The sequence below is a fragment of the Phyllostomus hastatus genome, unplaced genomic scaffold (genome assembly GCF_019186645.2).
Source record: "Phyllostomus hastatus isolate PE091 unplaced genomic scaffold, TTU_PhHast_1.1 phas_scaffold_21, whole genome shotgun sequence".
NCBI lineage: Eukaryota > Metazoa > Chordata > Mammalia > Chiroptera > Phyllostomidae > Phyllostomus > Phyllostomus hastatus.
Window position 1 is genome coordinate 20,593,248 of NW_025334017.1, and position 12,811 is coordinate 20,606,058.

General features: G+C 44.9%; 1 protein-coding gene across 3 annotated transcripts in view; it reads left to right on the forward strand.

The window, feature by feature from the left end:
- Positions 1-12,811, forward strand: part of MATN2 (matrilin 2) — a 125,139-nt gene that overhangs the window by 66,877 nt on the left and 45,451 nt on the right. For all 3 annotated transcript variants that reach the window (XM_045861397.1, XM_045861400.1, XM_045861398.1), the window contains exon 5: positions 5,835-5,957. In XM_045861397.1, the coding sequence (XP_045717353.1) occupies positions 5,835-5,957 (123 nt within the window). The remainder of the gene's footprint in view (positions 1-5,834; positions 5,958-12,811) is intronic.

Below are 12,811 nucleotides of genomic sequence, written 5' to 3' on the forward strand. Positions count from 1 at the left end.
GCGCTTTATTATCTCATTTAGCCCTGTAATAAGATGTGCTCGCCAGTTAATTATTTAACCTCCATGAAAATGAAATCTTACAGAAATCACCCAGCTGCAGCCAGGTTTGGGTCAGGAGGCAACATTCCTTCACTGGATCGGAACACCTCATCCCACCCTGTCTAAAGAAGCACAGCTGCCCTTTACCTCCTCCTGCAAGTTCAAGGCCCTCGATCCTTACTTTTTCATATCACCTCCTTCAGGTCCACGTATAAAATAATCTTTTCAGTGAGATTGTCTTCTGGCCATACTATTTCCTGCTTAATTTTGTTCCACAGCACTTATAACATCTAACGTAACAAATGGTTTTACCTGTTTATTTTATGTCTGGCCCCTGTCAGTGGTGTGCTGGTATGTGCTTAACAACTAGATCTCCAGGGGCCAGAAGCTCCAATTTATAATGTTCCCCAATTCTTGTGGTGTAAATACTGCCACTGCAGCTGATTTCAGGAAACACACTTGGCCTTGCTGGATGCGGAGTTGGGAAGCGGTGTGTACAGCCCGTCCAGTGAGTCCGTAGGAGCTGGCTCCCTCGCACCACCGGCTCCATGGGGACAGGGATCGATCGATTGATTTTTTAATCTATTTTATTCACTGTTGTTTTTCCAGTACTTTGAACAATTTGACATATTAATTCAGTCAGCCATTCAAATATGTTTTTAAAAATTGACCATATGCCAGGCACCCTGTTAGGTATTTGAGCTGAAAGGCTGAACACAGCAAGCACTGCCCTCGTATGGCACGGGAAAGAGACATTAAATGATCAATTGCAAATTAAGTGTTAAATTTTAGCTGTGGTAAGGGAGGTTGTGGGGGGACACGGAACTCTAATAGGCTGGTGGCTGTCACGTCAAATCAACAAATGTCCACCAAACACCCAATGTATGGAACACAGCACCCTGAGGAAAAGTAATACCCACCCTGCTCATCTCAGAGCTTACAGCCTCGTTAAGATTGGTCAGGGAGGGTCACCGGTCAACGCTGTGTTTGTGTAACGTGGACATGGGTTCATCTGTCCACTCACAAGTACTTGTTGGACACCTGCACTGTGCCGGTCTGTGCTAGCTAGGTATGCTTCCTGCTGTCACTGTGCTCTGAGCCCTCGTCTGGTATGGGAATCCCTCTTGCTGGGGATGAGGAGAGCGAGGAGTTTTGTTCCCGTCTCAGTCATCTTCCCATGATGCCATTTCTGATAGAGAGTATTTTTTAGGACTCTAGGATCATCCTAGAGTTGGGAGGCAGGGGGCAGGGCCTTTGCCACTGTTCATTCAGCAGATGAGCAGTCACGGAGCCCCAGCTCCATGCGCGAGGACATGGTGCTAGGCCCTGGGGAATCCAAACTGAGGCAGACCAAGGTTGCGTGCCCGTGGCGCTGACAGCTTCTGCTCAGGTCCTTCCAACAGCGCAGGGAAAATGCAGGAGAGCGAGGGTGGAGCCATGTGTATGGTGCTAGGGAGTCAGAGGAAGGAACCCAGCCGGCCTGGAAAAGGCTTCCTGGAGGAGGTGACTTCTGACTGAAGCCATGAGCCATGACTGGGGACCACCTGGTAAAGAAGATTTGGAAGGGTAATGGGCACCCTGAGTCCAGTGCTTCTGCCACCCCACCCCATGGCTTTATCACCCTGCAGTGAAACCCCCCCAGGCTGTGAGAAAAAGAAGTGCTGTTTTTCAAAAGCATAAAGAATCATCCCCAAACATCTGTATTTGTTTTAAATGGAAGTGACCGCTGCCAAAAAACAACAGTTGTTTTGTCAGAGCCTAGTCTGTATTTATCCCCGTGTCTTTGTTTAATTAAATTTATCCTTCAACGGTTTCCCTTGGGACGGTGCAGACCATTAGTGGCTATAAATCCCCAGTGTTCTAGAAACAGTATGAAAAGACAACAGCCATGAAGCCAGCTGGCAGGCTTGCTGTTTGTGGGACTGTTCTTCTGGAATTCAAGCCGTAATCCTGTCCCTACCACACTTAGCACCCCTACCTAGTGTCCGAGGGGACCGAGGACAGCAATAATTCTAAGATTTGTTAAAGGAGGAAACTGAACTTGGCAGTCTTTCTAAGTAAGGGGGAATGGCTTCTGGGTCTGGGCGCCTTCCCCTCGGAGGATTGCGAGGATGTTTTATCCAGTAGGTTCAAGGACTTTCAACCTGGCTACGCAAGGGGGTTATCTGGGAGCTGCCTGCATCCCTCCCTGCTCCCACCCCATCAGTCTGATTTAGGGAGGGGGTGGAGGCTGGCATCAGAATTTTCAAAAGGTCCCCAGATGGTTCTAATGGGCAGTGGGGGCTGGGTACTGCTGCTTCTGTAGAGGAACCTTGCAGTTGTTCCCAGGTGGGTGTCCAGCCCTGTCCTGAAAGGGACAAGCATTTCATTGCCTCTCTCTACCTACCCAGCGGGGGGGAAGTCTTTTGGAAAAAAGATCATCACTTCAAGGTCCTGGTTTATTGTTTTTGAAATGCTAATTTTGAAGGAGTTCTTTTGCAACGCATTGATTTTTTTTCATTGTTATGTAAGTTCTTGTTACAAACTCTTGTTAGGAAATTTGAAAAGAGTTATACCTAAGAGACTAAAAGTCACATGTACGCCCACCAATCCTCCCTAACCACTGTTAGGCAGGTTCCTGCTGGACACAGGGGCGGGGCTGGGTGCAAAGGAGCAGCTGGAGCAGAGAAAGGGGAGGGAGGACCCCGGTGGAGAAGCTCCTGTGCCCGCCCGATCTCCAAAGATAGGCTTAGGGCTTGAGGGGGTAGGTTGTTCTAGTGTGCTGGTGTACCATTTTCCAGCCATCAAGACTTTGTGCAGGGAAGCTCCCCCCCACCCCGACTTATGGAGCTTAGAGTCTAGCGAGGGAGGCACAGTGAAGACATTCCTGCATGCAGGCCTCTGTGATTAACATTGTGATACACGCCAAGAGGGAAAAGCACAGCGGTGCACTGACAGCTGGTAGGAGAAGCCAAAAGCTCAGAGGAACTGTTGAAGGTCCTCATTTCAGCAAGTAAATTTTCCCATCAGTGTGCAAGCAAACCAAAGCTCTTCAGCCTGCAATTCGGAAAACTGCAGCTGTTCCCCAACAAAGCAATGGTATCTAAACTGTGCTGGAAGTCCTTTTGTGGCCGGGGAAAAGTCCCTTTATCCCACAGGATTGCGAGAAAAGCATTTCATGGACCCAAACGCAGGAGATTGTAGTGTGGCAAGATTTATTTGGGTGGAAATAGAAGCTGCCCCCTGCATTTCCAGTGTCCCATCTTTGTCCATCCTGCCATGGAAAAAGTCCAACCTTGTCTTCAGCAAGGCCAACACAAAGTCCAGCTTCCAGAGTTTCTGTTTCATGTTAAAGCTTAGTCCTTCGGAGCCTGTGCGGTCTGCTGTGGCCTGGATTGGCTGCTAGACCCACATGGTTGCGTGTCCTCCAGTGAGAGAGAGTGTGTGAACAGAGAGGCAAGTGCACTCCTGGGTGAATGAGATTCTCTCTTTCTCTCTCTCTCTTTCCTTTGTTCCCCTGGGATTATGACCAGGAGCTTTTTCAAAAATACCCAATCAACTTCCCAATCTTTTGTGGGCTTCTGGTGGGTCCACCCCCTAGCCAATGACATGTTTCCCAGATTAGACTGACAGGCTCCTATGGTCGAACACCTCCCCCTGTGCCATCTTGATTTCTGTTGTGCATATGCTTACCTCCCCCTGCACCCCCACCCCTAATTTGCTGTTAATCCTCTTTGAGGGTAGGCAGGGGGGAAATGCTGGGATCCCATGGAGAATGTGAATCTGCAGCTTCCTGGTGGAACAAATGGGTTTATGCTCCCTGGTTGATTATGCTTAACAATGTCCAATTCCCTTTGCTTCCTTTCTTATTGATTATTAGCTGACTATTTATGGTAACCCTTTCCATTTCCCAGAGCTGAGAGCATCTGTCATATTTGAGATTTATCTTCTAAAGTATCACTCAGGTGAAATCAGCCATCTCCCTTTTTAAGGCATTGACCTTGAGTGGTCCACACTGCCTGCTGAATGGAGTTCAGAGCACTCAGCCTACAGTCAGGCCCTCTGCCATCGGGCGTCCATCATCCTTCTGATTGTCCCTCCTGCTACTGCCCTTGAACTTCCTGGAGTGAAATTCAGCTACCACGCCTGTTCTGATCTCCTCCATTTCGGCACCCTGTATTGCGTGATCTGTCTCACTCCCAGTCCTTCTTGCAGTTTAACGGCACGCAAATGTGGGACCTCCCAGTCTCCAGCCACCACCTTGCCACGTGTCCTCTCAACCCCCACAGCCCATCTCTGCTCCTTCTACCTGTCTGGATGAATCTTTCTTCTTTAACTCCTTGGTTGCCAGACTTTCATACAGTTCTGTTTTCTGGCAGGTCTAATTTTTTTTAATTTTTCATTTTTCGTTGTTCTTCTTTTGGTTGTACAAGGAGGCAAAGTGTAGACTTAAGCATTTTTAATGCTATGGTGTAGATTTTATTTATTTTTTAATTATACATGAATTTAATAGATGATGAATTAATCAGCTTTTATCTTTTTATCAATTTGGTATTTTATATATCTAAAAGCATAATAAATTATAAAACTCAGATACCTGGGTAATAACATTAAAGTATAGCTATTGAATTCAGGAATTAATCAAGCTTTCTAGTTCATTGAGCTTTTACTATAGTTGACATATTAACTTGAGAAAAGTATTTCTAATGTATTCAATCCCTTTAATACTCTCTGATTTTTCTCCAACTTTAATGGTAAAGTTACTGGAAGAGCTAGTTATGAATCCAAGCCATTCTCCTTGCTGTGAAATGTCAGCCTGTTTCTGCGAAGGAGAGACCAAATCAGTGATAGATTGAAAATGCCTTTAACCTTTTCGTCTTCTGATATATTCTCAGTCCCACTACCTGAAATGCATCCCTGTAGTGCATTCTTATGTTGCATTTGAATAAGTAGCCAGGACTCAGCACTTTGTGGACATCGGATAAATATCTGACCCAAATAGGACCAACCACAAATAGCCATACACCCATTTCTCCCCAGTAATCTTTGTTACCTTCCTAACCAACTCTGGCTTCTCATTTTCCTCATTTGTTCCTGGGATAAATACATAGAGTGCAAAGACAGTTTTCAAAAATCCTTCTGATAAGACACATGGAATGAGGAGGAGGGTATCTAATGAGGCTGATGCAGGCTTGGGAATTAGGGGCTATTCTTAGACCTGCTATGTTTTTGGTGGAGTAGCAGGCCTTTCCTCTAGGCCTTTCCTCTAGGCCTTTCTCTCAGCTTCCCTATCTGCAAAATGTCAAAGACAGTGCCAGATTACTGCTGTAAAAATTTCTGAAACCGACTACAAAGCATTCTGGTTCTCAAAGAGCAGGAATGGTATTTGATGCAGACAAGTGCCAATGCCTGCTTGCGATAACTCACAGTTCACTCAGAATGTTTTCAGAGCACTTTCATGACACAGGAAAATAAAAACTGATGTGAATTTTAAATTATTTAATGCAGTTAGTAAGGGCAAATGATTTCAACTTTCAAATATGTATGTGTATATATATATATATATCTATATATATCAAGTCACCAAAATGTTCACAGCAGTTGCCCCTGTGTGGTAGGATTACAGGTGGGGCGCTAACGGATTTTCTTTTATAGATTTTTCTATGTTTTCCAACTTTTCCACTATCACCATATGTCAATGCTTACAATGTTTTCAGAAGTATTTTAGCAGGTGCTATATGGTTATTGGCTGCCCAGCCCTGTCCTGAGGGTCGCCTCCTTCAGCGTTGTGTTCTGATGGTGTGATTTTGTCTCAGTCCAGGATCTGTGTGCAGCGGAGGACCACGGCTGTGAGCAGCTCTGTGTGAATGTGCTGGGCTCCTTTGTCTGCCAGTGCTACCGTGGCTACACCCTGGCGGAGGATGGGAAAAAGTGTGTGGGTGAGTATTCCCTCTAGCCTTGCTTAAAGAGAAATCACTGGAAGGAGGAAGAGGGAGGCCCTCCCCAATGACCCCCAACCCCTGCACTATCTGATCACTCTCCTTGGAGTTTTAACGAAGTGCTCATTTAAAGTTCTAGTTGTTCGAACTGGAACTTTAAAGACTTCAGTTATGGCTGGGGTTAGCGTTTTCTTATCCTGGGTCCTCAGCAGAAGGCAAACTTATGATCATTTGTATAAACTGCCTGTTACTGCAGTCCTTGAAAAGGACTGGGAGGATATTCACCAACTGATAATGGGCGGGTATGTTCGGGACTTCAACGTAGCTGCTGTGTCACATACATGAAGTTCACCTGGTGGCATGCCTCAAAGACCTGGGCAGCCTTCCTGCTAACTATTGGAGCTGCAGTCAGTGGCAGGCCAAGTGACTGCCAAGTGTAGAAGCCCAGCCATACCTAATAAGACACCATGGTCAGAGAAAACAAAAAGTAGCCTGAAACACAGGCCCCAGCTAAGGAGTGCCAAGGGTGGTAAACGGAACTTGCAGTCAGTTGAGTGGAGTCCCACTCGGGTGACTCCACAACCCGGTGAGAGGTGGGGGTGGGGGGGTGACATCTGATTTCTTCAGTGATGGACAATGGCTCTCCTCACACCTGCAGAGCAGGCTAGCAAATCCCCGCTGGCAACTCCCAGCTTGTCTGCAAAGCCCTTTACAAGGGCACGGCCTCATCCTGCCACGAACAATCAGTGCCTGGCTGATGGTTGGTGTTCAATAAACTGAACTGAAAACTTACGAGGCAGAAAATCTGGAAGGAAAAGAAAGAAAAGCAGCCCACTGATATCAGAACTAGAATAAACATTTTCTGACCCTAAATCCTGCATCTTCTCTTCCATATCCCATTGTTACGTCTTGCTTCCCACAAAATAGTGAATGATTTTTTTTTTGCACATAGAATATACATTATCCAGCCACCTTGGTTTTAGGTAAAGCTGTGGATGAAAAAGGGAACAGAACATAAAATGGAGCTGATGGCCTGCTCCTTGCAAGTGAGTGGGGAGAGTACCATGGTTGGTTGGTTTGCTGCTTTGCACTGATGGGGTGAAAACCCCCCTCCTTAGAGACCCACAGATGGAATTGGTCTTCCGAGCATTAGAGCTGGTATCTTTCTTCCTTAATCTGCTGGTGGTGACCACGATAGGGGGCCGGGGACCACATCCACTAACACTGGCAGAAGGAAGACAACGTAGGAAACACCAGCTTGTGTTTTTTGCTTCATTAATTTTTATTATGTAAGACACTTTCAACCTAAACAGATGAGACAATCACTAATAATTTGTTGTATTATCTGTTGGACTTTTTCCCCCATGTAAATATATACTGCAAAACATTTTGTTAATCTTTGACAAAATGAGGTCATACTATGTATTTTGTTTTACATATTTTTTTCTCCTTACCAGTTGTTAAATGAGTAGAAACTGTGGGTGCTACAGGGTCAGAAGGACACCAGACCATTGAGAATGAGACCAGTGGGTGAGCTTTAGGAAACAGGGTGAGGGAAGGGACAGGGAGAGCCCGGCCATGGTGAGTAGGTAGGACGGGGCCATGAGGGCCATGGCTGGGGCAGGAGGGCTGCCTCCACCTCAGGAAACTGGAGGGCAGTGAGGAACCCAGTTCCCTGAGTGTTGCCAAATAATTGCTTAATTGTCCCTATGTAGTAGAGAACCTTTGTGTCTCGAAGGGTTTTGCTGTAACCTCTGGAATTTGACATTTATTGGAGAGCAACAATCATGAAGTAGATGCTGTGGTTGCCAGGGAGCTGTTGTGGGCTATGTTTATTAGAGATGGTATTTCTTTTGCTGCTGTTATCAGCATCTAAGAATGTCTGCCTTTCCTCAGAGAGGCGATTGAGCAGAGGAGTGGTAGAGTTGGAAGGGCTGTGCATGACCCAGGTCTCATCCATCAGGTGTTCCTGTTGTCATCCTCCTCAACCAAGAGACTGACCAGTTAGAGGCTGGGAGTGAGATGATTAAGTGATAGTGGACCTTTGTTGCCAGTGACCTTGGTTAGAGAGACTGAACTAATTCTCAAAAGGTCAGCTGCTGCTCAGTGGGGTTGTACTGAGTGCAAAGCAAATGGTAGAGGTAATAGAGGCTACAGAAGGCCGAAGAAGAGGGACATGCTAGTGGCTAGGGTGGGGAAGATCTGGGCAAGGAAGGAAGGGTAACAATTGGACAGATCTCTAAGGCAAGGGGAGACACGAGGGACAGTGATGGTGTGGAGGTGGCAGTGCTCTTAAAGTTTGGGGGCTGAGGCTGGGCTAGGAGGGACAAGCCTTGCTTCTGGGAGCTGGTAGGTCAGGAAGACTCACAGGGAGAACGCCAAATTGCAAGCTAAACAGCCAGCCTAACCTGAGGGTATCAACCTGAAGGGGCTTGTCAAAGGTGAAGATCCCCAGCTGTCAGACTTAGAGCAGGAGACTGAGAGGAGAGCCATGGCTGCTAGAAACCTTGGGATAAACCCAGTAGCAGCTGGTCTGTGGCCTGTAAGTAGATGGGGAGGGCACGTTAAGAATATGGCGGCCATAAACCCCAGTTAATCCAGGACAGTCTTGGTTTATGCTGGCTCAATTCTCAATAGCGCCCCCTCTCACTTTCAAAGAGGTTCCACTTTGACAATAAGTGATGTGGTCACTCTCATTAAGGCTCCTAAGCTTGACTTAAACCATTGAGGAGACCATCTTCATAGAAGCAGAAAATCCCAGCTGATGTGAGGTAGGAGATTAAGTTTAAGATACCAGGGCAAACACCAGACTGTTCAAGGCTTTAAAAATCAGACAAAGAGTATGGACTTTACCTCTGAAAAAGAGCTACTGAAGGACTTGTATTTGAGAGCCACAAATGCAAACTTCATCTTAGGGAACTTAACCTTGTGGTAGACTGCAGGGTGGGTTCCGGGAGAAAGGTGGTGAGGGACGGGAAGACCAGTTGGAAGACGATGGTCATCATCAACTGAGAAAGGCAAGAACAGGGGTTTGAGTAGTCACTGCAGAAATGGAGAGGGAGGGAGTGAAGGATGAAAGAAGGTGCTATACATAAGGAGGGGAAGAAAGAGTCACTAGTGATTGCTGGGTTTGAGCTTCCATGACTCTGAGAGTGATGGTGACAGTGAGGAAAGAGTGACAGGAACAGATTTTTCAGAAAAGGTGATGAGCAGTTTTAGACAAGGTGAGTCTGAAGTTGAGCTGGGTCACCAACAGGGACATGTCAAGAGGGAGCAGTGACAGCCCTCACACAACGGGGAGAGGGTAGACCGATAATGCAGCTAGGAAGCAGCATAGTCCCATTTGTTTTTCTAAATTTTCATCTCCATGTGCTTTTCATTTTAAATGTTTATGTGTTTTTATTTTGAAGTCATCTGGACCTTCAGCAGAGTAAGTCCTGGGCACATCTCCAGCTCTGCTACTTGCTAGTCACGTGTCTTCGAGTAACTCATTTAACTTCTGCAGCTCTCTCACTCATGTAGAGTAAGGAGATTTTTGTGGGATTAGATAAGATAATGAGTAAAGTTCCTAATACACAGCAGATAATTTATCACTACTACTACTATACAAATCATTATTGTCATTTCCTGGGTATCTAAAGTGTGGAGTGAGGAGGGAGAGAAGGTTTGAGCTTTGGGTTGTAACCACATGTGGGGAGCAGAGGGGAAAGTAGGGGCAGGAAAATTATCCATGAAGGGACAGCCTAAGACAGGAAGGGCAGTAAAGGGGTGAAGGAGAGAGAATTGAAGAGTCATGGAGTGTGGTGGGAAAAGGTATTTCTAGGCCAAGTCAATATTAATGTCATGCGCCAGGGAGGCCAAAGGGAACAGAACTTAGAAAGCCATCAAGGTAAATAATTGGTTCATCTCAGCAAACATTCAGAACCCTCTGCCACACACTCTGCCAGGCATCGGGGGCACCAACATGACCAGGAGACCACTGACAGTGATCGAGAGGGGCTGATTTCAAGAGGTACGAAGTAGGTGGTGAGGAAGTAGGGACAGCAAATCTCTAATATTCACTTAAAGAGATTCGGTGGAGATTCTCCATGCTTGGCTACTGCTGAAGGGACACAATGGGCTTTCAGTTCCAGCACTTCAGTGGTTCTAATGCTTTGATTCATCCCATAATTATGACTGTGACCTGCATGGAGATTCATTTCTCAGCCAGACTCAGGACTGACAGGCAACATCGCCACATTTTTGAGTTCGTGGAATGTTAAATTCAAGTGTCAGCATCTCATCTCCCTAACTGCTCATCTCACTGTGGCCTCAATGCATCAACTAAAGTTATCAACACTTCCACATCCAGGCGATCAAGGGTGGGTTATTGGCTAAGGTCCTCCTTTTGCTTTAGTTGAGTCCCTATATTTGTCATTCATTAGCTGCCACTAAAGCTGTATTAATTTCTTTCTTGTTTGTTTGTTTTTTTTTAGATTTTCTTTCTTTTTTTGAGACATGGGAAGGGAGGGAGAAAGAGAGGGAGAGAAACATCGATGTGAGAGAGAAACATCAATCAGCTGCCTCTCGCACACACCCAGACTAGGAACCAAACCCGCAACCCAGGCATGTGCCCTGACTGGGAACTGAACCTACAACCCTTTGCTTTGTGATACGACTCCCAACCAACTGAGCCACACCAGTCAGTGTAAGCTGTGTTATTTTCCATCCCAAAGTGCACATATAAAAAATTTTAAATTTATTTTTAATTATAGTTGACATACAATTGTATGTTAGTTCCAGGTGTACAACATAGTGATTCAACATTTGAATACCTTGGGAAGTGATCATCCTAATAAGTCTAGTAATAATCTGTCATTGTCAAACTTACATTTTTCAAAGACCATTTATATCTTTGAGGGTGAATTTTCTGCTGTATGTGCTCACCTGCTATTTACCGACAGCCTTGTCTTTCAGGGTGACGTTTGTCCTGTTTTTTATCTTGTCTACCCAGGCAGATTATAAACCCGTAAAGACAGAGGCCATTTGTACTCTTCATCGTGCCCTTCATCTTTCAATAAGTGGACTTGCCATATTTTTTTTGGATCATTGACTAAAGTTGAGTGATTGCAACCTCAAGCACTTTTTAAAATCTTTTCCCCTTGATGGTATTTTAAGTTACAATTTTTTTCTTATTAATACAAAAAAAGTCAGAGTACAGATGTCTATAAAGTCCAACCTGATAGTTGTTCCTCCCATTTTCACTTCCTAGGTCATAACCGCTAAGACATTGATTTCTCCTTCCTGCCTTTCTTCTAAGATGCCTTGCAGACAGCGTGTGCTTGTCATTACCCTCCAGGCATGTGCTTGTCATTACCCTCCAGGGTTTAGCACGTGCCTGATGTATAGCAATTGCCAAATAAATGATTGTGGAACAAATGAATGGCATTAAGGTATCCATTTACCCCCAAGTTAACCCTTATCTGATTAGGGAGGCACTGTGATAAGAGTAAAAACTACTTTTTTGAATATTACCAAGTATTAGAATCTGTTTGACTATTTTATGTATAATTGTAATCACTCTCTGAGGCAAGTACATTGTTGCTTGCATTTTACAAGTCTCTTTGTCCCTCTGTACTCCAGGCATTGCATCTGTAAACTGAGGAAAACAATGACACCGGTCTCAAAGAGCTGTCGTGAGGGTTAAATGAGTTCACATAAGTCCAGCACCTGCAACAGTCTGATACATGGACAGCTGCTAAACATTAGTTGAATCAGAATTTCTATATCCTTTATGAATTTTTGTCTTACAAATGCTTGCATTTAATAATATGTCAAATATGTAGTACATTTAAAAAGTCATATTGAGTTCCACACTCAAAATGATAAATAGTGTGGAAATTGAGTGTGGCATCACTGCTGCCTTCGGATCTTTTCTCCTACATTCTCCCATATCGATTATCCTCAGTGAGGAGGAGATGGTTGGTATTTAAGTTGGGCGCAAGGGATGAGAAAATCAATTTTTAGATTAAAGGGTCAGATTTTTAATTCATCAGCTAATTCCTCACATTTGGAGCGTGATCTCCACCCCCAAGGCATTAAATATTAGTAATCTCCCTATATTATTTTTTAAGGCTGCCATAACAACATACCACAGACTGAGTGGCTTAAACAACAGAAATTTATTTTCTCAAATTTCTGGAGGCTGAAGTCCAAGATCAAGGTGTCAGCAGGTTTGGTTGCTACTGAGGGTCTCTCTGCTTGACTCGCAGGTGGCCACCCTCTTGCTGCCTCTTACCTGGTCTTCCTCTGTGTAAGTCAGCCCATCCCTGTTGTCCCTTTGTGTCCACATTTTCTCTCCTGTATGAGGGCAGCAGTCAGATTGGATTAGGACCCACCCTACTGGCTTCCTCTGAACTTAATCATGACTTTAAAGGTTCCGTCTCCAAATATAGTCTCATTCTGACCAGCTTGGGGTTAGGATTTTATCATGGGAATTTGGGAAGGGGGAGATACAATTCAGCTCACAATACTCACCTGTTGTGATGAACATCAGTAAGAAACTTTCTTTGAGCTTTAAAATTCTGCATATAGAAATTCAGGTGTGCCTGGGGGGAAAGGTTTGTGACTCAGACTCTGTGTGTGTCTAATACATACTTAGCAAACACATTGGTTCTACTATTTCTCTGAATGACGAATCTGGTTTTTCCTCCTCTGTCAACAAACTTTGAAACCCAAATGCTTGCCTCTAAAAGACCTTGTTTCTGCTAAAACCGCCCCCTTGCAGACTGATCCCTGCTGAGAAAACTTTGGAATGTGACCAGATTGTAAATCAAAGACTGTTAATTTTAGGTTTCATTACCTTGCACCAAAGT